Genomic DNA, 26,947 nt, shown 5'->3' with positions numbered 1-26,947 from the left:
CCTCATCTACAGAGTGAGATCCACACACGATAATAAAATGTAAATGTAAATTACAAAATGATAAGGTTAGTCAAAGATATTTTCATCTTATAAGAAGGTGATATAGTTGCTAGACCTTTTAAAAATTCATGAATATTTAATATATTTGACAGCAAGATGGAAGGAACCAACCCCCTGATCATGTGTTCAAGGAAATGAAACTGCAGAACCCTGAGAATAGAGGGTAGGCCTGTTGAGAGTTCTCAGCTGTACACTTTGAACATAAGAGATCCTGGTAGCAAATGTAGAGGTTTAAAACAAGAAAGAGGTTTATGGAGTAACTATGAGACATGCAAAGAACAATACTTCTGCGTGTTATGTTATTATCACTAGTTTTGTAGGCCACATGTCTTTAATAAAACATTCATCTGTCCTGTATGAGATCAGCTTCCAGATCAGATTTAATGCAAGGACACTTGTACTGAACTCTTACTTATCTTTTTATTTACATTTTCTTCACTTTCTGATTTGTGACTTTTAAACTTTTACACTTTAAACTCTGATCCTTTATAGCTAGATCCAACCAACTGTGCTCTTAGTATCAAGTTGTTATTTTGTTTGGCTCTTGATAAACCAAGATATTACCCTTAGAAACATCACCATATCCTAAAATACACCCCCCCTTTAAAAACCATGCTCACAAACACATTTTCATGATGAAAAAAGAAAATGCAAAATTCCCTTCAAGAGGAAACACCATCCTTCAGCCATTTCCCCGTATTATTGATGATATATAGAAGATGAGCTAAGAGGGAAGAGAACAGTTTAATATTGTGTATCTGATAAACTTTCTGGTTGTTGGTTTTTTTTGTTTTGTTTTGTTTTTTTGTTTTTTTGTTTTTTTTAATATAAACTAAACCTCCCCACCAAATGGTTGACACTCAATGGAACATATTTTGAGATATGCCATTTTGGAGAATTCTATAAGGTTAGTAGAGTTGTCTTTTGTTTCCAACAGGCTTGGTGCCACTATGTTCATTGATGCATTAGCTGGTTTTCTACTTTGACACACCTCTTCCATGCATATCTGTGCTATGTCTAGGTCCATACTGGACCTCTGGTGTCTCCATATGTTTGGTCTCTACATTTTTGTTCTTTTATTGTTTCCAGAATTTTCTAGTTGTCTCAAATTTTAAATTGCACCTGTAGGCACAAGATACTGATGTGTCGAGTTTCTTCTTGAATGTTAACAACCTAAAGTGCCTCTCTGTGGTAACTGAGACCAAACATACCCCTACTTAATAGTTAGGCATCTCTGGTGCCAGGGGTATAATAAAAGTATCATGTAAATTAAATTGGGCTTTCAAGTATAATTCCAAGCAGTGATTACTATTATTTATTAGCAAAGTTCTATCCTGACTCTCAGACCACTGCATATTTCACAAATCCCTCAGAGCACCATTTCTGTTTATTTTCCTGTGATACACAATGGTATCCAGTATATATAATTACTGTGATTCAAAACACTCGGCTACTTAATTTTAGAGCATTTTTTTAAAGTTTCTATCAAAGTTTCCTTGCTACCTTATATACCTAACTGTGGCATTTATCTGCCAAAATTTCACAATGTAAGGTACCCTGAATGCAAATGCCATAGTATTTTTTAAAGCTGTTTTAGTAATATGTTCATTTTCTTTTAAATTAACATTAAGTGAAAACTCCACACTCTTCTAAATAAATTTATTTTCTGTTGTCTTATGAGGCAAATAAAGTTTATTGCCATTTCCCAGCTGGAAGAAATTTCTTTGTTCACAGTCCCATTTTGTGATCTGTATAGTAGTAGATTTAGCAGTAGAGTTTAAAATGAAATTATATATTGTGAATACTCTTTTAATTTTTACCTATATTCCCTTAACAACTTTATAGTACTTACAATACAACACAATACTTGTTGAACTTGTTGATCACCTTCTCTCAAGAGATGTGTGTATCTTTTCTGAATGGTTAGTGTGGTGGTTTGAATAATTTTGGCCAATGAGAAGTGGCATTATTAGGATGTGTGGGCTTATTGGAGAAGGTGTAGGCATGTGAGAGGTAGTGTGTCACTGTGGAGGTTCCGAGGGCTCCTATGCTCAAGCTCCACCCAGTGTGGAAGGGTTTCTCTTGGCTGCCTGCAGGAAGAGAGTTTCCTCCTGGCTGCCTTCTTGATCAGGATGTAGAACCCATCATCATGATAATGGACTGAACCTCTGAAACTGTAACCCAGACCCAATAAATGTCTTCCTTTATAAGAGTCTCTTTGGTCATGGTGTTGCTGCACAGCAATGGAAAATCTGACAGTTACCTTATATACTCTAATCTTACAAATATATACCTACCTACAACTATATATGTATCTATATATCCCTATCTATCTATCCACCTAAATATTGATAATTGTATTGATAATTGATCAAAATTCTGGTCTTATCTTACCACATTAAATTCTTAATTTCTTTTCAGCACAATACTTTCTTCTAAATTAAATTCGTCAGTTTTTCAATTGTTCTGAATGCACAGAGCATCACATTTTATATAAACTTGAAGCATCAGGATTATCTGTGTATGATTGCATGGGTTCTTAGAAGTCACAATCATGTGTTTGGAATCACTGAAAGAGGACCATGACTGGCTATACATTGTCAAAAATATAAAGCTTAATGGCTCTGGTTACCACCATAAAAATTTGCATTCTGCATTCAAACAAGGTCATTTTTTTTTAAATATTCAAAGCTTATATTTATCCTCTTAATAAGTCTAAGGACTTAGATAAGTCCTATAATTCTCTACCTGGTTCACAAGGCCGTGTTGAATCTGATGCCACTTCTGCCTTTCCAGATATCTATTTTTCTTAAATTGCTAAATTTGGTACCCACTGCAGTAAAGGGGTGTAACAACTGATAACTAAGTAATAAATATTATTGAGGAAGTTCAGCTGTTAAGACTAATAAGAAGTACAAAATTATTTAGCCTTTATGTTATTTTAGAATGTTTTAGATATTCAGATTTTCAGTCTTTTAAATATATCCACTATGTGGTACCAGGGCAGCCCTTCAGAGTCATATTTAGAGACTGTCCCTGCTCTTTTAAATTTCATTTTTCCATCTCTAAACCTGAGAAATCTTTTCCAGTGGCCTGGCCCAAGCAAAGGGATTTCATAAATACTATCAATTTTATATTTCTAAGTGCTCACAGTGTCTTTGGATTGTAGATACCGGAGATCACAAAGATCCATTACAATTTCTGATAGGATTATATATTAAATGGGAAAGTAGACAGGAGAGACCTTAGAGAAAGGAGCACACAAATGGCTTAAGTGAGATGCTAAAGCCTGAAGATAAACTAATTTAAGTCAGAGCTGGAAAGTTAAAGAGAAAGTAATTTTAACTGAATTGAATAATGCCACCCATCGTGTAAGAATAGTCTTCCATTTACATAAGATATAATTTTAAAGTGAATTTCCTGGAAGTCGTCTATGTACTATATATAATTATCTCAGATGACAACAGGGTCTGGAACCAAAGGTTGCAAAGCTCTGAAATATATACTACATATTTCTTAGAAGTAAAATGGGGTAAAAGGGTTTTGAAGGAGCAAATAGAGAAATGGGGAATGGCTTTAATTTGAGATACAGGAGGGGTTAAATACAGAACATGGGAAAAGGATAAAAAATATTAAAGATGTAGGAGAATATCATAAGTTATTCTATCTATGTACCTAAAACTACATATAAATCTATAAAGGCATATATAATTTATGATTTAAGTATATAATTTAATGATTTAAATAAAATCTTCCCATCTGTGCAGGCAATGATTCTCCCAATAGCCATAGACTATCTAGCAAACTCTAAACAGGAGTAGCTGTTAGTCTGGGCTGTCTAAGGACTCTCAAAATATTATAGGCTACTCTTGGTTTCCATTGGTGTCTTCTAGAGTTAGAATGTAAATCCCTATTGATGAAGACACCATGTGCTTTGGACACAGGATCCAGAATACCTGAGCTGGATTTGACCTGACATCTTCTTCCCTGAGAACTAGCTTTTATGGTACCAGAAGAGCTATCCACGTATCCAAGGGAAGGAAGGAAGAAATAGTAATTCTCAGCTCTGATGCCTCTGTATCAAAACTATGTCCATTATAGCACCATATGCCTAATAGTTAAAGAGTTGCTCAGATACCCTGAAGGCAATCCAATGCTCACTAACTAGATCCTAAGCTTTCTCAGCATGGAAGCAACCATCCTGTATCGGAAACCTAGCCAATGAATCATGATTAATGAAGCCATGGACCTTGGAAAAGACCCAAAACTACCAATTTACTAAAACAGCACAATTCCTAACTATAATCTAAATATTTTTTCCTTATACCTACAGATAAGTGTAGTCCTCAACCTTAATCAAAGAAACTTCACTTGGCAAGAAAAATGGAGGATTACAGAAAACCATAACTAGTCAAATGCAGAAAACATGATAGTGTGGTGCCTAGGCTTAATTGACAAGTCAACAGAACAAAAAGTTCCTACAATTAAGGATCAGGGATTTTAATGGGAAAAGGCCTTTGAAGATAAAGACAAGATAAACAGGAACTCTGTTATGAGATTGTATCTTGTAGAAATGCTAGAGAGTCCACATCCACGAAGACTCATCACCATGCTGTCTAAATAAGACTCAAACAATGAAGACACTTATAGACATACTAACCTGCAAGGTAGAAAGCTTACTAGGCCATACTTAACAAAATATGGACTGCTGGAGAACTTTCAGAACAAAAGAAAAGGTCTTCCTTATGGAAGAGATCCCAATACCAAGGTTTCAACCCTGAGATCACATACATAAAGGCTATATTATACCTGAGGACAGTATATTTAAAAAATTATGTACCATCAATTAAAGAAAAAGAATCAATGAGTTTGAGAGAGGACAAAAAGGATTTTAAGGGAGCACCTAGAGGGAAGGAACAAGTAGTGAAATAATATAATTATAATCTAATTTCAAAAATTAAAAAATCATATAAATGAATTTACAAGTACAATAATTTCTGTAAATAACTTTTGCCTCAAATATTATTATGGACTGTGAAATAGAAACACTTTAGAATACCAGAAGGACTCAAATGTTGCATCTTTATAGGTCTTAGTTTTTAACCCAAGGCATAACAGAAAGCCCTTGAGAATGTTAAATATTTTGGAATGATTCAGTAAACCTCCACCTCACCTAGCCAAGTTAGTTTTGCAATTACTGCCACAAAAATAAAATGAAATGAAATAAAAAGAATAGGAAACCCTAGAAGGAAAATTAAGACTAAGCTATTTTTTCTTCTACTAGTCACACTTCCTTAAGGTTCAAGTGACCTTCAATAGCATTTCCTGATTCTAAACTTTTTGTCTTGCCTGATTGATAAGGATGATAGGGTATAGTCTAACGGCCGTTGTGGTTTTCTTGTGGCAGAAGCCTCTCTGTGGTTGCTATGGTTTGGATCTTAAATGTTCCTGATAGGCTTGCTTCTAAAAGCTTTGTTCTCAGCATGGCACTCTGAGAGACTATGGAACCTCAGCGTACAGAGTTCTAGCAGGATGTCTCTGTCACTATGGACATGCTTTCAATGTGTAACAATGCTACCCTTGTTCTTTCTTTCTCACTAATCTTTTACATCTTAGTGATGAGACAGACAGTTTTGCTCTGTCCAATACTCTTGATCTCTCACCCCAACCCCAGTAATTTCTGTAAATAACCACTCCCCCAAATATTATCATGGATCAGTGATACAATGCACTGATTTTCTTTGAAATCTTGCTGAGTTCTCCGTGAAACTTTAGCTCTTACCTTCTGCAGTTGCAAAGCTGGAGTCATGACAACGCAAGAGTCTACCAGCATGGGTGTGAAATAGTTCATGCCAGCATGGACAGAGAACTATGGAACAACTAGTCTTTTCCATTTTTATCCTGTATTAGTTTTATGTATATGAGTGCTCTATCTACATGATCCACATGCCAGAAGAGGGTACCAGACCCCATTATAGATGGTTGTGAGCCACCAAGTAGTTGCTGAAAATTGAACTTAGGACCTCTGGAAAAGAAGGCAGTGCTGTTAACCTCTCAGCCACCTCTCCAGCTCCCAGTCTTTTCTCTCCTGAAGCTGATTTTTATAACTTTATTTTCCTTCAGTAAAGGAAATTGGCTTCAAAAAGATTGATGCTCCAAACAGGAATTCTGACTTGGGACTATGAACTTTTGGAATTGGTTAACTGCAGGAACCTGAATGGTTGAGTTCATGTGTATGTGGAAAGTTACAGAACTTGCTGGGTGCTTCTATAAGAGCTGAACTGATCAAAATGCTGTTGGGAGTGGGGTTAGAAGCAGGTAATGGTGATGAGGTTTCAAATGCAAATCTGATTTCAGAAGACACTAGGCTAGAAGTAGCGGTTGCTACTTTGTGGCACAGAATTTCTTGACACAGGAGTTGGATTTACTAATGGGTATTGTTACATTGTGGCACAGAATTTGTAGCACAGAAGTTGAGAGTAAAGCTGGTAGACTGCTTGAGGTGACAATGGTAATTCCAAGGCACCAAAATACTCAAGTCATGGCATGAATATTGCTAGCTTCTTTTGGAAGAGTTTACTAACAGAATCAAGAATAAGAAGGAACATAGCAGAAATACATGTGACAGATGTTCAGTTTTGGAAGAAAATGTGTCCAAGGAAGTTATGATTGACTAATATGCAAAAAACAAAACAAAACAAAATAACAACAACAACAAACACTTAAGTTCAGACCATAGGTGCTTTAAGAACATCTCAGGTAGCAGAAAGGATATTCATGTCAGACATGCAGAAGTGTATGGTTTTTGCAAAGAGTTTTTCCAAAAGACATTTCTGAAGAAAGCTGTAAAGAGCCCTTCCATGCTCAGGGATTTACTGTTGAAATAATAAAGTCCTTAAAAGACACAGTAGCCATGGTTCAATGGACAAAACATTGCTGGTAGACTTTTGCATTGCCATATGGTTTTTTTTTTTTATGCATCCAGTATTATTATAGTTACTTGTTTATTTGTGCTATCTCAACTACTTAATAAGTCCTGAGGTTTTGCCTGTGTGTGTGTGTGTGTGTGTGTTAAGATACTGAGGTTAGTACTTGAGTTGGTTTATTGACACTAACAGGTTCGATTATACTGGGTAATTGGACATACAGGGCTTATGAATATAAATAAGAAAAAGATATCTCCTGATTAAGCAGGTTTCATGGAACTGCATAATCTATCGTTCATACAAAATGCTTAGGTAAATATTTAGAATTTGAATGAGGATAAAAAACATTTGTGGTAGTTGTATTTTTAAAAGAATAGCATCTGAATCAATGGAATTTAAAATGTAAGCTAGGTGGGCATTAGTTCCACTAAGTAATTAAATTAATAAATCATAACTTCCTCCATGATAGTAGAGAGAAGTAATTAAATTCACAGTTAATAAACAATTTTCATAGAAATGAAATTATCATCAAGATGTAATATAACTCGCCCAATACTGGTATGGTTCTTGGATAGGTTAAATCCTATGTCAAGATACTTAATACATTCAGAAATATAATTCCCAGGCATGTCAATTTTTTTCTTTTTGCTGAAAAATATGTCCAATGACTACTGGCACTTAGTGAGTACTTGTGCTTGATAATAACTTGTTCCTCTAGACAGAAAGCAGACTGAGAGCAAGGATTTTCTCCATCTCATTTTGCCCACCCTGTTAGTTGTGCTATGGAGGGTTGTGCCCATGTTGATAGACAAATATTCGGCATTCACCGATTAAGCAAAAATTCCATAATCTGAGATGTCATCTAACTTTCCCAAAAACTAAATGTAAATCATTTTCCTTCTGATGCACACAACAGACACACCTTGTAAAAATTAACTTCTAAATATGAAAGGAAATATGATTACATTATTATATGAATACCTAGATTAAAATTACAAACAACATTTAGAAGGCATTCTCTTTGGAAGTTATTATTACTAACTTTGATTTAGAGGAAGTTGGAAAAGATGTTTAATGTATCCTCATGTGTATGCATGTTCAATATGAGAAGCAATAGCATTTGAGAGATCATCACAACGCAGTGGTAGATGGAATATCACATTGAAGGCTGGAAGACAATATACATAGGAAACTCTGAGAAATCACTGAGCTCCTTGGCAAAGCATTTGGCCTACCCACCGCTGCTGTCGGTGGCTTCAAAGTGTATCTGTTTCCTATTACTGCAGATGGTCTTCACCAGATTGCAGAAGATGCTATTTAATATTAAGCTAAAGAAAGCTGACACTACCATTCTTGTCTTGCCAAATATTGGGAAATTTAATTAAATAGACATTTGACTTCAAGAAGGCAATGTTGAAAACTAAATAAACTTTATCCTTTTAACCTTATTGACTGACCAGAGTAACATGAAAACATCAATACCTCTGCACAATGAGAACTGAAATTGGATGAACTCTGTGTCTGTCAAGATGTGATCGCTAATGGAGGTGGCGGAGCCAGACTACAAATCAAATTATTCTGATGCAACAGCTTCAACTTCAGACTTCACATAATTCCTATCCCACCACTTGGAAACATCTTGTTTATTTGATGATATTAATTTTAGGGATTCTAACATTATGATACTAAAGCACGCAGGTCACACTTAGGACATTCTGGATTGTTTATTGTGTGAAAAATGAAGTAAAATAAAATTTGTGCAGTTTTAGAGTTAGCATTTTCTATGATTCTCTAGAAAATGCAGTCCTGATGCTTTAAAGGTTAATGGTGATTTATCTTAAAGCCTTTCACATGTACTCCATTTTGAATGTCTTCTCTCTGGGAAATAGATTTAGGCTTAATTAAAATGGTTTAAAGAAACAGCAATAATAGTCCCTCATACTAAATTCCTAAGGTCAGTGGATATTTTACTTTATGGGACAAAAAGAATTTTGCAGCGAGATAAAGTGTAGTAGTGACTACAAATTAGTATATTATAAGAAGACTGTGTTCTGCAAAGTAAGAGAGATTCATTTTTACTCCAATTATTTTTGTTTCATGTTACAAAATTGGAGATCACTAAGCTTTAAAAAGCTAATAATGAAAATGGTCCTTAAGTTTAAAGACTTTCTTTTCATAGACTTCAGAGGTTTATTTATCTTTGGCTTACCTTTAAAAATTCTTTTGAAATTATATTAGAATTACATCAGTTTCCCCTTTCCCTATCCTCGCTCTAACCCTTCTCATGTACCCTTTCCTATTTCTCAAAGACTTTATCTATGCCTCTCTTTCTTTAAACACACACACACACACACACACACACACACACACACACACACACACACTGATGAATCCATATAATGTTATTTGTATATCTCATATGTATATGATTCCAGGAATGACAATGACTACTTGTCATTGAATGACCAGATTGGGGAGCACATAGACACTATGAAATACTGTTAGGATGTAAATAAAAATGAAATCATGCAATTTGCAAGCAAATAGCTGGACTTAGAAGATATCATATTAACTATATATTACCCATTCCCAGAAGTACAAATAACATCTCTCTGACTGAACTTTGACATTATAATCTGAGTTGCAAATTATTTTCAATTTAGAAAATCATGATAACAAAAGTAATAACAATTGCTTAGAAGCAGGGGTACATGTTATAGTGATCTGATCAGAACACATCAAGTCCTGGGAAAAGTCCCAAATGTCCATACTTGGTTCAGAGCACATCAATGTCATTTATGATACATTGAAGGATTAAGGTCGTTGATGTTCAAACTATAAGAAACTCACAAAGTACAAGTTGCTGCAAGAGATTAAGTTTAGAGAAGTTCTTCAACTTTTAACTAATTAACTAATTTATCATTGCATGAAGTAATCAAATTTTCTACAGCATTGCTACCACAACAGACTTTAGTTCATATGTATGAATCATTCCTTTTCTAAGTAGGACAAAGGTTCCTTGTCTCTCCCATTTAGGCATTTGGTTGGGTAAGCTCCCTGACAGGAACAGATGTTGTGAGCTACCCCAAACTTTATTCAATGATGATTCCAAGTCAAATCAGTACCGAGATAAATGAAGCATATGCCTCAAGGGTTAGCTTCAAATACTTTGTCGGAGAAGTGAGTTGACGATCCAGTTTCAGTCCAATTTGCTTTTGCCCTATATCTGCCTTTAACAATCTGGTTACAAGACGCCCAATGGAAAAGTGTCCCCCTACTGTTTGAAAAGTAAACAAAACAAAACAAAACAAACAAACAAACAAACAAAACAAAACCAAAAGAAAACAAACAAAAACCCGTTACAAGTAAATGCTGTGATAGCATCTGTTTTACGGCCTATGTAGAAACACAAAATTAAATTTCTACATTAGAGAAATTACTGAATCCTTTGTGCATGAAACATTTAAGAACATGTCAATATTTTTATATTAACTGACTGGAGGGAAATTTCATTAGATAATTATTTATGAAGACAAACAAGATGTATGAGTAATCTCATTGTGCTTCTGTGACAGCACATTTTCATGTGTAACTCTCAAAAAACATCTAAAGGCAAACATGAAGAAATTAACTGAAATATATATTCATATCCCTCTAAAATCATATTGTGTGTGACAGGCATGCAAGTATGCATTTCAATGACAGTAACTTAAGGAAATTGGAATGTCATTTTTTTTTTATGCATTTACACTATTTTTCATTATTTGTCTTCTTTTGTTTTTTTGGAGGCAAGATCTCAGTATGTATGTAGCTCTAGCAGGTAGCCTGGAATATCCTTTGTAGATAAGGCTGGCCTGGAGCTCAGAGATGCACCTGACTCTTCCTGCCGAGTGCTGAGATCAATGGTGCACACCACCTCGCTTGGTTGTGCTTATTTGCCTTTTTATGTATGTACCCTTTTTTGTAAATGTATTTTATTTATAATGTGTAGGTTATGTGTGTGGGTTCATGTGAACGAAGTTCTGAACAGCAGCTTCTGCTGTTGGATAGTCCTAGAGCTAGAGCTATAGACAGTCTGAGATACCTTGTGTGGGAACTGAGATTGAGCTCAAGTCCTCTGTAACAGTACTAGGAGAATTTTCTCCTGAGTCATCTCTACATCCTCTCTGTAACCAGAATTTTAAAAAAGACTTTCATTTTTTTGCCCCTAAATAGTTTGCATCCCTGTGGAAAGCTTCGTTTTAGAATTGTTACTTTCATTATTTTAAATAAATAGAGTACTGTGTTTTAACTACCACAACACTGGCACTTTGGACACCATAGCAGTAGGATACGAATACTAACAAATTTTAAGAAATATTGGCATCCACTTAACACCATAAGTAAGATGAAGAGCAAGGCAAGACTTCTGAGTGTCTGACAGGGACACTTCACACACACCTGCATGGGGTGTCCTTCCTTGTGACACTATATCATACCAGTGGACTCATCCCTATGTCCTGATGAACATCCTCTAGAAGGCAACCTAACTTCAGCACAGGAGTTTTCTTTTAGGTTCTACATCCCTGAGAAATAATGCATTTTATGAAATCTATAAGCCTTAATGGCTCTGTGATGTGAAGAGATTTATATTTGACCTATCATGAATTTAAAGAGATCAGCAGGAGATTCAAAAGACCTTCGGTTCAAATTCCTACTAGGCAAAGATATCTGAATGAGGTATTTAATTTATAATCTCAGTCTGCTTAATTATAAAATAGAACCAGTAATGGTATAGGTTGACCTGAAAACATTCTATAACATATTTTAGAACAATTTTGGTTGTGGCACTTCAAAGTTAAACAGCATCTACTATTAGGAAATTGCTGTTAGCTGTCCCTGTCAATTTCTTGTTTTCCTTTATGATTGTGACAAAGGAAGAAAATCAAGTAGCGGAGTCATCAGCTATTTTTATTAAGCATCTCAGAATATTCTTCCTCCATCACTTGTTTGCTGAGCTGTAGGCTTGGAAGTCACTCCTGCATCCACTCCAATCAGAGAATAAGCTGCTAAATGTTTAATGATTAATTTGCATCAAATAGTTACTTAGCAACCATCGCCAATATAAAATTAGATCTGATTTTCTGTGAAGCCTACAGTCTTACTAAATGGTGCAGAGACAGAGGAATACTAGTCACTGTCAAAATGTTAACTCTAAAAAACACATTCACATACAGCGTTTTATGAATTTGAATTAGAAATTACACCACATTTAAAAATAGCTTGGCATTAAAATTTTCATGTTTCAGTTTTTACATATAAGCTAGATATCATAATGAGAATAATTAAAGAAAATTTTCATTAATAATACTCGTGTTCTGGAAACTTCAAATTTTGTTACATAAATAATCATTTGAATAGTCACTACAGCGCTGAGGTAATCACTTGCATTGAGAAATCATTTTTCTAAGCCAACAGATCAATTGAAATATTTATAGTAAACAGTGAGATTCTTCATCCATAATATTCATGAATATTCATAATTTTCATGGGGGTAAGTCCTGCTTCCTCCAAGCTAGTTAGAGAAAGAAGGAAGGAAGAAAGAGTGGAAAGGAGAAAGGAGGGAAGGAAGGAGTTTGTCATACTTCTGATAGGATAATGCTAATTAATCTTGGAAGTTCAACCCTTTTAGAATTAATAATAAATGAACGTTTAGGTGATTGACACTTAGTGGTGCTCAATCTACAGCCTGAGGATAAAGATTAAACACCATAAAAATTATCATCTCATAACTCAAGGGACAGCATCTAGTGGAAGTGATATATATATCAAGAACTCATGAAAACTGTATTAGATTCAGTGCTAGTAAAAAAAAAATGTGGGCAATGCTGATCAATGAGCAAAGAAATGCCCTCAAGACATGGACTAACAAGTTTCTCATTCTTCATTTATCATTTGTTCTTAACAGAGTGCCACATGACATCCATGGCAGAGCTGCTGTTCATAATTCATGTGTTCCATGCTTCGTATTTCAATCCACTGAATGTAAATATCAGCGAGGATACAGCACAATGAGGCATTCTGGGTTTGTCTTCCTAGCACGGGTCATGGTATTCTTTTTTCGGCATCATCCTTTCCCTTGAAGGTAAGTTGCTTAGCTTGGGTACACAGCTATTAACAGATCCAGAGAGACACAACTCTGCCGAACCAAACTCCTCCTAGATTATAATATAAATAGCCAGCTATGGTTTTATTAGTTTTTCCAAGATGGAAAAGAAAGAAAGCCTTCCTGTCAAAATAAACCTATTTCACATTTCACCTCCAACAACTGTGACTATGATCTCACTTGTGAAATTTCCTGTTATCTTGAGTAAACAACAGTAAATGAACTGTGTAGGAGATAAGAACAGGACGGAAGAAAAGGAGTGGAGGAAAACCAGCCTAAAGGAAAACAGCTGAGTTCAGAGGGCACTGAGAGATTTATTCCTCCTTCGCTCTGTAATTCCATTAGGCTTTTGTTTTGCTTTGTTTGAAGAAAACTTTTGGCATGTCTGAACTCTCCCTGCTAACTGAGCACCGAACTCATTTCAAGCAGATCTACATCCTAGAACTGACAAAGTTTTCCTACAGAAATTTGGATGCATGTCCTAAGGTTTCCAAGAAGCAAATGGTTAGACTGCAGTGATTTACAATGTTGGGCACATCAAAGAAAACTGAACACCCACCATCCCTAAAAATGCTCATTTGCTGTCTTCTTTTCAGGCAATTTGAACTAAATTTATGAGAAAGGCCATGATGCTCAGGATCCAACCATATGCACAGAAGGATTGCACTTTCATAATATTGAGAAAGTTGAATTTTTGATATTGCCATATGTCATCATTAATTGCCTTAATTATAGGCCATACTGAAGGCAAATGAGGACCAAAATACCAGGCAGTCACATTAAGGCCATTTTGTATTCTGAAACTTCTCTGAGAGAAACTGAATTAAAATGAGGTACTGTGTACAATGCCAAATTTCAATAAGAGAGAATATGTTTTCATCTTTTACACTTTTGAAAGTAAGCCTTAATCTCCCTTACAGGTTGACTGACAGCAAGAAATAAGAGACCTCAGCTGGCAACAGAGTCAGCGGGTTCTATCCGAAAGACCGGAATTTCACTACTTAGTGATTTAAAGCTATGCTTACCCTAAAATGATCATTAAAAGATAGGCTTGAATTGGTCAGTTACTACACTACACTGGTAGAACATACCGACTAGGTCTACAGACCCATTTAAAGAGGGGTTCAGTCAGTACTTATTGATAGAAATAAGTGAGGGTGGCTGGCGGACTGTGAGGATACCTAGATGCATTGAGAACACAGACACATTTGGGAACATTCAAAACCTGTAAAGGGGGGGATTACTAACTGTGGGGGAAATGGGGCTGACTGTAAATCTCATTATACTGAGAGCTCTGAGCACAGGAGGAAAGAAAACTATGAGCAGTATCCAGAGACTCTACAAAGCTAAGATTGTTTATTTTTATTTTTATTTTTATTTTTTTTTTAGTAGCAAGCAGTGCCAGCAGTCAAGGCCACAGGGAGTGTGGATCAGGCCAGTTCAGAGAATAAAGACAAGCAGAAGCCAAGCAAGTTGAGGGGAAATTTGGGAAATGTGCCTAACTTATCTTAGCTATTTCTCTGAGGTTAAAGATCCGGTAGGGAAAAGCTGGCTTAGGAGTGAAACCACAAAGAATTTTCCACTAGCACAATCTCAGGGAGGTTCAGGGCAGAACTCAAAAGTCCACTGATAGCCTTAAGCTAAAAAAAAAGAAAAAAAAAAAAAAGACTAGTTTGTGATATTATACCATGGTAAAGGAGTTCGTGATGCATGGGGCTGCCCATATTGCGGGAATAGCTTGGCAGCATTATGGAATTCCACGTGACTGAGTGGGATGGCCCCAACTCCCTGAAGACTGTAAATAGTCTGATTTCAGCTAGCATGTCACAGGATACTTAAGAGTTCACATACATGAAGCTTTGTGTGGCGTGACCTTTGCTATGCAAAGCACTTTACATGCATTCCATTTGGTTCGACAAACATAGTATAATCCTTATTTACAAGGATTATATTGCATAGCCAGTGTGTTAACTTTTTATGTAGTATCTCTGTTTTGGCTGAGCTCATCAACCTCTCCACCCAAAATTGAGTAATTTGGTCTCAAGAACTAAAGCAACTTGATTCTATTGATCGTCATCTTCTCAGCCCTTTTGGACTCTCAGTAATGGTTGCTGTGAGTGCTGTTTATCAGTTCCCTACTGACTCAAACTCACCACCCATTGATTACTTCTGACAATGGCCAACTGAGAGCCAAAAGAAAACTTTTCACGTTTTTCCTTACCCCCCACCCCCTCTGTCTTATATTTAGCCCAGCCTGTGAGTAGACAGTGGGCTGTGGTTCTGGTACCAGAGACCCTGCATTTTTTTTTTTTTTTTTTTTTTTTTTTTTGCCTCTGAATGAAAGCCTGAACTGTTTTTAAGCCACTCACTCCCTTTTCTGTTTAGTCTTCCCATCAGTTTCACATCTAGTAGTAGTAAAATAGACTCACTAGAACCCAGCTGTCATCTCCTGAAGCCAGCATGCAAAATCAACTGCATTTGACTCCACAGAACCACAAAGTTGTCCTCTCCCTTGCATGGAGAGCCTAGTAAGGTGCAGTCAGGACAAATGTGGGAGAAATCTAAAATGATAAATACGCACTTGTCATAGATATTTACTTAGAAGCAGCCCTCTGTATTACTTATTGTTCTCTTTTGCGAGGCTTTGTGTTCTAGCTGAAGTAGAAAAGCAATCAGCCTTGTGAAGAGCAAATACATTCATAATGTGTGGTATGAAGGACTAAATCATGTCGTGTTTCCTTCCCAGTCTTTGACTCTAAATTGATATGATTATGTGGAAGATGACAGAATGACGGCTAGATTATGGGAGCTTCTTGGAAGTGAAAGGCCAGCCCTGTTCACATTATTGGCAACATTTGGAATTCGGACAATGTTTCAAAACAACAAAGTCTTAAATGTTAATGAAACTAAATTAAATTAAGACACACACAGCAGAATTAGAGTATGGATTCAGTTCAAATATTTAAATAGTTACTGTCAGGAGTTTCTGTCTGCTTAAAGATAGGGAAAAAATTGAATGGAAACTCACTATGTTTATTTACTCATTAACCTAGCGCATATGTTCATAGCCAACTGATTCTACCTGCTTGCTATTTTTGTGCCTTATGTTAATGCAATGGTTGTGATGCAATGAAGGTGGTTTTGCTATCAAATTAACATGTATGCTTTTAGCTGCATTTATTATTAATATAATCTTAAAGAGAATGAGTTAAAATGGACTATCTACAAGAACATGTAGACTCATTCCAGTCACTGAATGGAAATCATTGCATAAGGACACACACACATACACACACACACACTCACTCACTCTCACCCTCTCACACTCACAGTCAGACACTATTAACCCTAGTAAATGATGTTCATTTTGCCTATCTCTGGTTTCATCTTTCTTTATATTTTATACTGGTCCTATATTTTATATATACCATATAGAGTCATTCCATTAGACTTACTTCTTATGGTCTTCCTTTAAAAATGCTTGCCTGAGGGCCTATGCAAGCCCAGTAGAGGCTCAGCCCCTTCACAGCAGAATACTAACTACTTAATCTTCCAAGAGATAGCTCAGCAGGCAAAGGGTTTCCTACAAAGTCTGATGACCTGGGTTTCATCTCTGGGATCCATAAGTAGAAAGAGAACACTGTTTTCAAAAGGCATGCTCTGACTTTCACATGTGAGCAGCAGCATATATGAAGACACACACATATACACAATAATTAAGGAAATATGTTAATAAGAATGTTTTTTGTCCTTAATGCCTTTGCTGAACTAACAACTTTTTTTTTTTTTTTCCGGGACCTTGACCTCGTGTGAGTAAACTCCTCAAAGACAAAATCTTTTCTTCTCTTCTTCTTTCCTTTCTTCGTGGTACCTACTCGAGCTCTTGGTGAACACAAATATTTCATTTTGTTTTCTCAGTTAAACATTCCCAGTTTTTACCTAAGTATCTGGTATGTGGTGAGTAGTCAAGAAAGGAAAGACTGTAAAAATGAGATGTCTCCTGAGCAAATAAGGATCTACTTAAGGACAATCTCCACGCACAAGCAAAGCAAGCAGCCAGGGTTAAGAAAGGCATCTTTGGATGAGGGCACAGAAGAGATGATTCCCACTAGTAGCTCCTCTTTATAAACAAGATATGCTTGTCTATAAAGGTACTTTATAATTTTGATAAAGTTTAATTATAATCACCTTCAAAATCTCTGTACACTATTATTAAGTATAAGAAACTGATAAAATTCTTTGTGAGAAAAACAAACAAACCAACAAACAACAAATTGCTACGGCTAGTGAGAAAAGTATGGAAGGAAAGAAAGGGTAATTTGGTTTTTTTATATCATTTTTTTGTGTGAAATTAGTATCTCATGATCCTTATTTTTATTTAAATATTTTAGTTAAATTAATAACATCTAATTGGCAGACAAGGGTTTCTTGTAATTTTTTTCCTAGTGATAAACAATAATATTTTTTGAGGAGCCATTTGACCTGATTTTCTTTTAAATCACTCAATGCATATTTATTGAATATCTTCTATATGACTGAAAAGGAATTGTGGTATTGGAAACAGAAATAGGTTTTGCTATTTCTTAACTTTCAAAATTTGATTTTATTGGCTAGTTTCAGGACACCAAGGTAAGAAACATACAACCACTTACTAACATACTAAACACTAAAGTATGTATACATTAAAATATGCATCAATTTGAGCTTTACTTGCAAAAGTAATTACTTAAAAGTATTCTATCACTTTATGAAAAGTTGGAATTTGAATACTAAAATAGTGCCTCTTTCTTACTGTTAAAGAGACAAAACTAAAAATCATATAATTATTTTAAATATTAATTTTCAGTAATGCTCCTTATTCATGTCTTTTCATAAAGATAATATCCATGTCCCTATAAGGATGGCTAATGTGAATAGCAGGAGAGTCTTAAGTGCTATAGATTGCTTTAATCAAACACTGTTGTGTAGGAGTTCTCCAAATGATGTGTATGTACCCTTCTTTTATTTCTTAGCAAAAACACCAGGAGAGATTGCGCGAATATATAACTTGTGCTTCACAGTTCTAAAAGAAAGAAACAAAGAGCTGGGGAGAAGAGCAGAAACTTGAGGGGAGACAGGCACTTCTGGTGGTTAATGTGCATGAAATTGTATGCCTCAGGAAGAAACTCGATTTGTCAGCAGGATACAAAGGAAAGATTCTCTCCTCAGAAAACTTGGAGTGGGAGGTTCATTGTTTTATTGTTTTCTCCCTTATAGGAGTGGTCCCTGTAGCTGAGCTAAATGAAGGCAGCTCTATTGGAAGATGCCGCAGTCCCAACCCCAATTCAGGTCAGAAGGGGTGGGAGCTGGATAGGAAGGGGACAAGGGGATCAAATGAAGGTTGGTAAATGGCCAGGTTTAACCCTCTCAGTATTTAGGTCATTTCCTGCGAAGAAAATACCTGCTAAAGAGGAAAATTAGACCTTAAAAGAAAATGCAGATTCTTATAAAAGCCACAGTGGAACTAGTGTATGACAAGAACAGAAACGAGTATCGATACACCTGGCCCAAATTTCATTAGAAACAGTACCTGTGAACATAGACAAGGAAGGACAGAACGAGTTAAGATGACTTAGTAAAGGTTAAATATAACGCAGAGGATGTGAAAAACAGAGTACAAAACACCCAAAGAGACGAACTTTCTAGGTTTCAGAAGTCACTCTTTTCTGTTTTCTTTTCTTTCCTTTCTTCTTTCTTTCTCCCCACTCTCCCCTCACCCCCAAAGGCATCTTCAAAAGATAGTGATATTATACAATTAATTAGGTTAATGTTTTAGGTAAAATTACTGTTCAACTATAGCTATTTATTGAGTCCTTGAATTCTGCTACAGATGTTCTAATTGGAGAGCAAGGAGTAGAGTTCAGCGGTGGAGCATGGATCGTGGTCGGGGAACTGGGCTTGACCATCAGTATTGTAAGCATTTTCTGGTTAGTTTACTTCCCTTGCTTAATGCAGTAGACAAAGCTGAATTGTAATCTATATTACCTCTAATGTGTTTTATTATTATTACTATTTTCTATATGTTTCTGTTAACCCTGAAAATGATCGCACTATAAAAATCAATTTTGAGGGCTACAAAAAAAAATCAGTTGTTGCTCTTCTAGATCTGATGCCAGCTCCCATATCAGTTGGCATACAACTGCCTGTCATCTTAGTTTCTAGGCATCTAACACCTTCTGACCTCCACAGGCACACCCACACATGGGACCCACACATAGAGAAATACACACATAGACATAAACAAAAATAAATAGCTTAGGACCCATAAAATAACTCAGTGCATCTGATTGCCTGTTTGATGACTTAAGTTTAATCCCTAGGATCCACAAGATGGACGACAAAAACAGACTCCTACAAATTATCCTGTGATCTCCACACATGCAATGCTGTGTGCATGTAACTAGTCATAATACCCACATACACACACATACATATACACACACATACACACACACACACAAATAAGTAAATAAATGTCAATATTTAAAATGTCAATATTTGCTTGTGAATTACACACAGGGTTTTCTGGTTAGTTTTGCTCTTTTTGACACAAGACTTGAGAATCTCATTTGACAAAATGTCTCCATCAGATTTTGGGTAGGCAAGTTTATAGGGTACTTCCTTGATTAATAATTGACAAGAGGAGCTAGACCACCATGAACAATTATACAACTTGACAGTTGGTCCTGGGTGTTATAAGAAAGCAAGCCGAGCCAGTGTTAGAGAATAAGTCAGTTAGTAGCGTTTCTCCCTGGCTTCTCCTTTAGTTCCTGTGTCCAGGTTCCTGCCCTGAGTTCCTGTCCTGACTTCCCTGCAGATGGCCTGTGAGCTGCAAAAAGAAATGAATTCTTTCCTCTATAAATTGCTTGTAGCTGTGGTATTCAGCACAATAATAGAAAACTAAATAATACATCATTAATGAGCCCAATGTAAGGAAATTATCAATAATATTTCTTCTTCCTATCACTGATTAGGAAGAAAGCTACAAAAGTTTACTGTGTTTGTTACAACATCATCACTATGATGCATCCTGAGAAATGCATCATTATTTAATCTGTGATGGTGTGACTATCACTGAGTAAGCTTGCAAAAACATAGATAGTAGAACCTATGATGCCCCTGTATGCTATAGACTCTGTATCTTACATGTAGCATGTACTAAGTAAGGTTTGCAGATGTGGCAAAATGGCATTTGTGTGTATGAAAACATGTAATGACATAAAAGGTACAGTAAATGTACTGAGCAAGAGGAATATTGCAGACTCACTATCAGCATTACAGGACCATAGTTATGTCTGGAACCTTGTCATGCATGGAATTCCATGACATAGAACAATGTAGATTTTATGTCACGTAGCTTGTGGTCTTCGGGAGTGTGTGTGTGTGTGTGTGTGTGTGTGTGTGTGTGTGTGTGTGTGTGTGTATGTGCATGAGTGTGTTACATTGTCACTCATGTGTATTTGACTGCATATGTATGTGGGATATGAGTAGAAATTTATGTGTATGTATGTGTATGTCAGAGGATAACCTTGGTAGTTATCCTCAGGTGCCATGCTCTTTTCACAGGCTCTTTCCATCGGAACTTACTTTGAAGTCAAGGCTTTCTAACCCAAGAGTCCCAGAGATTTGCTTATCTCCATCTGCCTTGACCAGCACCAGGTTGCAAATGAAAGCAGATTGACCTCAGGTCCTTAGGCTTAGCAATCAAGCAGTTTACAAAAGGAGCTATGCTCACAGCCCACAGCTTATGCTCTTAACTTTAAAATGGAAGTGAAAATAGCCATTTGTTTAGCAAATAGGCTATGGTCTTATGTGGATTGTTTGTTTAACCGTTGAATAGAAATTTCAAGTGTAATGTTTAAACAGTAAAATCTCAAGTTACGGCAGGTTTCAAAAGTTTTGTCTAATATAAATGAAAACCAATTTATTATCTCACTCTAGATAAGAAGCTCATTATAAGTTACAGGTAGCATTTCTATGAGACACAAGCTAGTTTTATGTTGTCTTTAGAAATACAAGCTTGCAGTGATTTTATTACTCTTTATTAAATGAAATAAATATTCAATTTATTAAAATAAACACAGCTAACAAGAATGCAAACTCTTTAATAAATAGCTAAGAGAGTTTGAAGATAGGATTGGATCTGTGCAACCCTTGCATTCACCACATGCATGGCATAACTGAGTAGGAAGATAAAAAATAAGATAGGATAAAATAAAATATCTTGTAAAAATGTCAAAAAAAAAAGGCTAAATATTACAGCTCCTTATGAGTGGGTATTGGAGGCAGATAATGTCTTAGCTCTGACTTTTTCTAGCTTTACTACACACAGGTCATGTATCTAACATGCTGAGCATAAGGTTCCCCTGCAAGTGAAATGGTGTTGCTCGCCATTCCTAAGGAGACTGGGGAGCATTAATACTCGAATGTGTGTTAACCTTTAACCCCTGGGATGAATGGCATGTGGTGGCATCAGTCATCTGATCTCAGTAATTCTGAGCAAGTGACTCCAGTATCCAGAAAAGCAGGCATTTCATTTCATGTTTAAGGAAGAGTTGAATATTGATCTAAATCGGTACTTAGTGGATCAATCAAGGTCTACAGGGGGGAAGCTAGAACATGTTAATGCTTGCATGGGCTGAAAAAGGGGTGACTTTTAAAGTAATCAGATTGTATTAGGAATCCATGATTCACTGCCCTGTTAAATGAACGCAACTTGCCAACAGGTTTTCTTGGGTTTTTTTTGTTTGTTTGTTTCGGTTTTTTGGGGGGTTTTTTTGGTTTTGGATTTTTGAGACAGGGTTTCTCTATATAGTTCTGGCTGTCCTGGAACTCACTGCCAACAAGTTTTGATGTTGCCAAATTCTTCTCTTGAGTGAGAGTTTCATGTACCTCAGGCTGGCCCTGACCTTGCTATATACTTAAGGATCACCTTGAACATCTGATCCTCTGGTTTCCATCTCCATATAATCCATGTAACCATTTGTATTACATATGAGGATTGGAATGCGTGCTCTATGGTATTCTAGGGATCAAACCCATGGCTCTTTGCTTTCGCAGCAAGTACTCCCTCGCCTCAGCAGCATCTTAGACCGAGTTAATGCCTTCTTTGGATGATTTTCTCTCTAAAATCATATTTAGTTTGTGAAATGTATTCTAACTCTCTATAACCCTTTGAAACAAGTATGTTGAAGAGAATAAAAACACAATTCAGATATACACTACAAATTCATATAATATAGAGTTGCGAGTGGGTATGTCTAACTTTGTAGTACTTCATTAGGAAAAACAACCAGATAAATAACATACTAAGAAGTATTTTAAAGCAGCCAGAAAATATCCTGATTATCAGCAACCTCCAAATATAGATATTAAAGAATCACGTTTTCCATATTTAACAATTTATGAGAGAAAAGACACGGTTTTAAACGTACAGCTTTTTAAAACCGTGAGAGCAACGTCTTATTTATATGGACATGATTTTTGCAGAGGACATTCCATTATGAATCTGGAAGAGGCTTTTAGGGTTGTTTCACATCCTCAAAGAAAGCTGATGAAATACAGGAGAGCAACGAGGCAGCTGTGAACTGTTTCATTTCCTTAACAAATTATAAAAAAAAAAAAGTACAATCTGACATTTTATCTCTGCTTTCATGTTTCCAAGTACAAAACTTAGAATATTAATGTAGGCTTTACAGAACTATGTTAGAAAGGAAGTCTTTCCTATTGTGTATTTTTTTTTCATAAAATATCTCTTTAACGCTGCATTCTACACACTTCACCAAGATCTCATTATGCAAGCAACATAGAACTGTCTCAGTTCAAAGATAGTTTATGCATTTCATTCCCTAAAATATCACTGGTCAACCAAAAGAATGGTCACTAGGAATTTTATACTCTTCAAAAAGGCCCCTGTGGAGATGATAATATATGAAACCCAACTGAGAATTCAAGAAAACCTATATGAAATGCATTTTTCAGAACAAAGAATATGAAGTGCATGCAATGCATTGGATTCACACTATCCAGCCATGCTATAATGACTCAAAAATAAAATTTTATCCTTCTTCGTTATTGTTTTTAAATTATAATTCCTTTCCTGTTGGCCAAAGTTCTGTCTATTTTTGAAGTGTGCGCACTTTCAGCTCATGAGTAATGTGCTGCTCCTTGAAATAAGCATGGGTGAGCAAGCTCAGAGCTGTCTCTTGGCACGGCAAACCTGCTGATCCCCAGATATTTTCCTCCTTCTCAGACATCAAAGGAAGTTGGATCCTGGGATTTGTTTATGATCCCAGGTGTTCTCTCTCTTTCTGGCATGATCTGAATATCTAACACGAGACTACAGGATTTCCTGTGTGATTTTCACTACAAAATCCCATGAATAATTAACTAGTAAGATAAAAAAAAATCTTTTGTGATGATGAATCTTCCCTTGGGATAAAAAAAAGTCAGAAAATGCTCCATTTTAGATTATTTCATTCTTCATTATTCCTGAAGAAAAAAAACACACATTACTGCTCTATACCATGGCTGATCTAAAGGGTGCAAAGATCCTCCTTGGGACTGTGTAAAACATAATCTGAGGTGTTTCTTAAATGGTCTCCTTTCACTCTCCAGTTTGTACCCTGTGAATGGACATACATCTGATTTTCAAAGGTTGACAGTACATAAAACTTAGATATAATTACTTTAATCAGACTGAAAAAAATCAATTTTGATGGATATAAGAGTATAAAATATACATTTACATTCAATTTCTACTTGCTCAGTCTTGAAGAGATTCGGTGTGCACATCCTACCTAGTCTTTGCTTTTTTTTAGGCATTGCATGTTCTTGCATTAAAAGCATTGTTACCACAGACATTCATGTATATTATCATCAAAATTATGCAGTATTGAAATTAGATGCAGTAGGGACAAGCAATGAAGGAGGGGATCTAGACCTGTAAATGTCGTATCTGTTGCCTTCTTTATATTTACGTGATAATTTTATGTCATCACAGAGAATACATGCAAATTAAAGAGTAATATATTTTTAAAAGAAAAGTATAGGAATATACATACTATAAGGGACACATTCATACTGCACTTCAAGGTATTTATATGTTCCCGGACATGGGTCTGGAAATACATCAGGACCTGCCACCACTGCACACTGGGTTCTGTTATTGCATCTGAAATCAAAAGAAAGAAATAGTAAATTCATGTAAGCTTAAGTCATCATGAATAGCAACACTGATGTTATTTTGCCTTCCAGTTACATAAAACTAAAGAAAGTTTGCTGCCTTAGGACTTCAGACTTATTAACGGGGGATCTGAAGTGTGCTTTAGAAAATAAAACATAAACATCTATCTGTCTGTTTTCCTCCTAGTAAGTTATATTTGCTTGAGCATAATTTTGAAGTAGAACTTAAAGATTAGTGAAGTGATACAATGTCATCCCTAGGACACTAACAATGTGAATGCTTGGCGGGATTATTTAAGGGAAAAGACGTCCTCCCATTTCAAAAATGATACTTAACAGAATATAACTAAATATTTATTTAGTTGTAAAATAAACTTAATGAATGTGATAAAAATTCACATTAAATGAGTGAAAAGTTACCCTTAAAACCTTTATCCATGCTTAAAAATTCAGTAAAAACTTAGTTTTTAAGGGTCAGGGAGATGGTTCAGGTGGCTAAGTTGTCTGATGCCAATGGAGCCTGATGAACTGATTTGAATCCCCGACACTCATCAGGTAGAAGATGAAAGTAAATTCCATTGCATCGTGGAATGTGTCCCGAACACATGTGAGCACAGGCATGCACAAAAAGAAATGTAAAACTGTCTAAAGCTTATCACTTAGAGAAATATGTTTATTCTGCACAGTTGATATTAACTGCATAAGTAACTGCCCTTCTAAAGACCTGACTACCCATGTTTTGACATTCCATCTAGTAATGACATCAACCTCACAGGTTACGTGCCGTTTGTCAGTATTATGTAATTCAAAAGAGGAGCTTTATGTTTTTGAAGATAATGAAAACATATTACTATTACAACAGACATACTCTCTTGGTCACTTTTATAGTATTAGATTAAACCAGATGTGGGCTGATGTTTCCTTGAGGGAAAAAAATACAAATAGTTAAATTCAATCACCTCTGAAAAAGTCTCTAGCTCATAGTGGCCTCAGTACATACTACACAGTAAACTATGGTTAATGGTTTCCCAAACACATAACATTGGCATGGTCTGTACTGGAAGGGCCTCGGTGACTACTTGTTTTATGTTCTAGCGTATTCATTTAAGATATGGAAAACAAATTTAGCCTTACATTAGGGCTAGGTTTTACTATCACTTTCTTAAAGGCTTCATTCCCTGGTGCAACCCATGTCTCAGAAGACAACCAGAACCTGGGCATATATATGAAGTAGCAGACACAAGACTCAGTTTGATTTAGAGTAAAAAAAAGTCTTAACATGAGACTAATTCAAGTAAAACAGAAAACAAAACAAAACAAAGACCATAATTAGCCCAGCATTTAACCCAAAGAGTTAACAAGTTCTAATGTTCTCCACTATAGATGTGGCACCTGCTTTCTTAGCCAGCTGCTGTATCTTAATATCAAGATAATCATGCGTTTCATGTAACATACAGAGCAATTCGGTACCCAGAAGTATACTAATGAACAACAACACTGCTTTCCTATTACAAAGAGAGTCCCACCACAGACTATGTATCACATTATTACAGGATATTTGGAGTAAACCAAAACAATGTTCATGTATTACACAAATTATGTGTAGATTAATTATCTGCACTAAAGAAAATTTAAAGTCTTCACTGACAATTTTAGTTATTTTTGTATCTTACTTCATGTATCTTAGTTGAGCTTGTATGTAATGAGACAGTATATGTGAAGAGGCACATCTAAAAATTGCACGTGATGATATACGCACTCTGTCTTAGGTAAAACAGAACTACTTTATAATTTCTACTCTTAGAAAAACTTGCTATTTTAGCTCACAGTGTTCTGAATGTCAAAGGAAGGCAAGCACACTGAAACCTATGGAATGTTCTCTTTATCTAAGGCACATATAATCTTTGTATAAGACACACCATGATCATAGTACTAGGTGTTTAAATATTTTGAAGACATGCGAGATTTGGAAATCAACATGGAAGGATATCTTCCCTCTTAGTTTTCGGCTAGTACCTCAGCTACTAAGTCAAAAGCTTTTGAATAATTCATAGTTTTATAATAATTTTAAAATCATAAGTAAAGTCATCCTATTTTACTATATATGAAGGGAGAAATAAAATCCAATCTTCATATGTGAGAAATTTAGATGGTGCCACTGTTGTTTTTAATATAAATGCAAATTAAAATTATTTATAATATTCTTTAAATATTATACTATAAATATTTTTAGATTAACAACAAAGAATAAAAATACTGCAATAATGTGCTCAAATACACCTTAATCCACTAATAAAATGAAAACACCCGAATCATGAAATACTTGAGGGAATATTTATATCGACATTATTTACAGTCTTGATTTCATTAGATAGCTTGTGTGAATATCACCTTTACAGTAACATTAATGTCATTGTAAGATGACACTGATAAATGTCAGGTAGAATTCTTTAAAAAAAAAAAAGAGTCATTAAAAATCCACCAACACGTCCTTTTGCTGTCTAATAGCTATAGCTAGAACTTCGAGTACTTATTGAATAAGTAGGGAGTAGGCAGTCATGTCTTGTCTCTGACTTTTGTGGGATTGCTTCAG

The 26,947-nt window shown here is 35.6% G+C and overlaps 1 protein-coding gene across 39 annotated transcripts in view; it reads right to left on the bottom strand.

Moving 5' to 3' along the window:
* Adgrl3 (adhesion G protein-coupled receptor L3) overlaps window positions 1-26,947 on the bottom strand; it is an 808,741-nt gene that overhangs the window by 338,288 nt on the left and 443,506 nt on the right. For all 39 annotated transcript variants that reach the window (XM_011249474.3, XM_017320921.2, XM_030254561.1 and 36 more), the window contains one exon: window positions 24,234-24,343. In XM_011249474.3, the coding sequence (XP_011247776.1) occupies window positions 24,234-24,343 (110 nt within the window). The remainder of the gene's footprint in view (window positions 1-24,233; window positions 24,344-26,947) is intronic.

Source organism: Mus musculus, chromosome 5 (genome assembly GCF_000001635.26).
Source record: "Mus musculus strain C57BL/6J chromosome 5, GRCm38.p6 C57BL/6J".
Taxonomy (NCBI): domain Eukaryota; kingdom Metazoa; phylum Chordata; class Mammalia; order Rodentia; family Muridae; genus Mus; species Mus musculus.
This window is presented reverse-complemented; position numbering and strand designations above follow the sequence as displayed.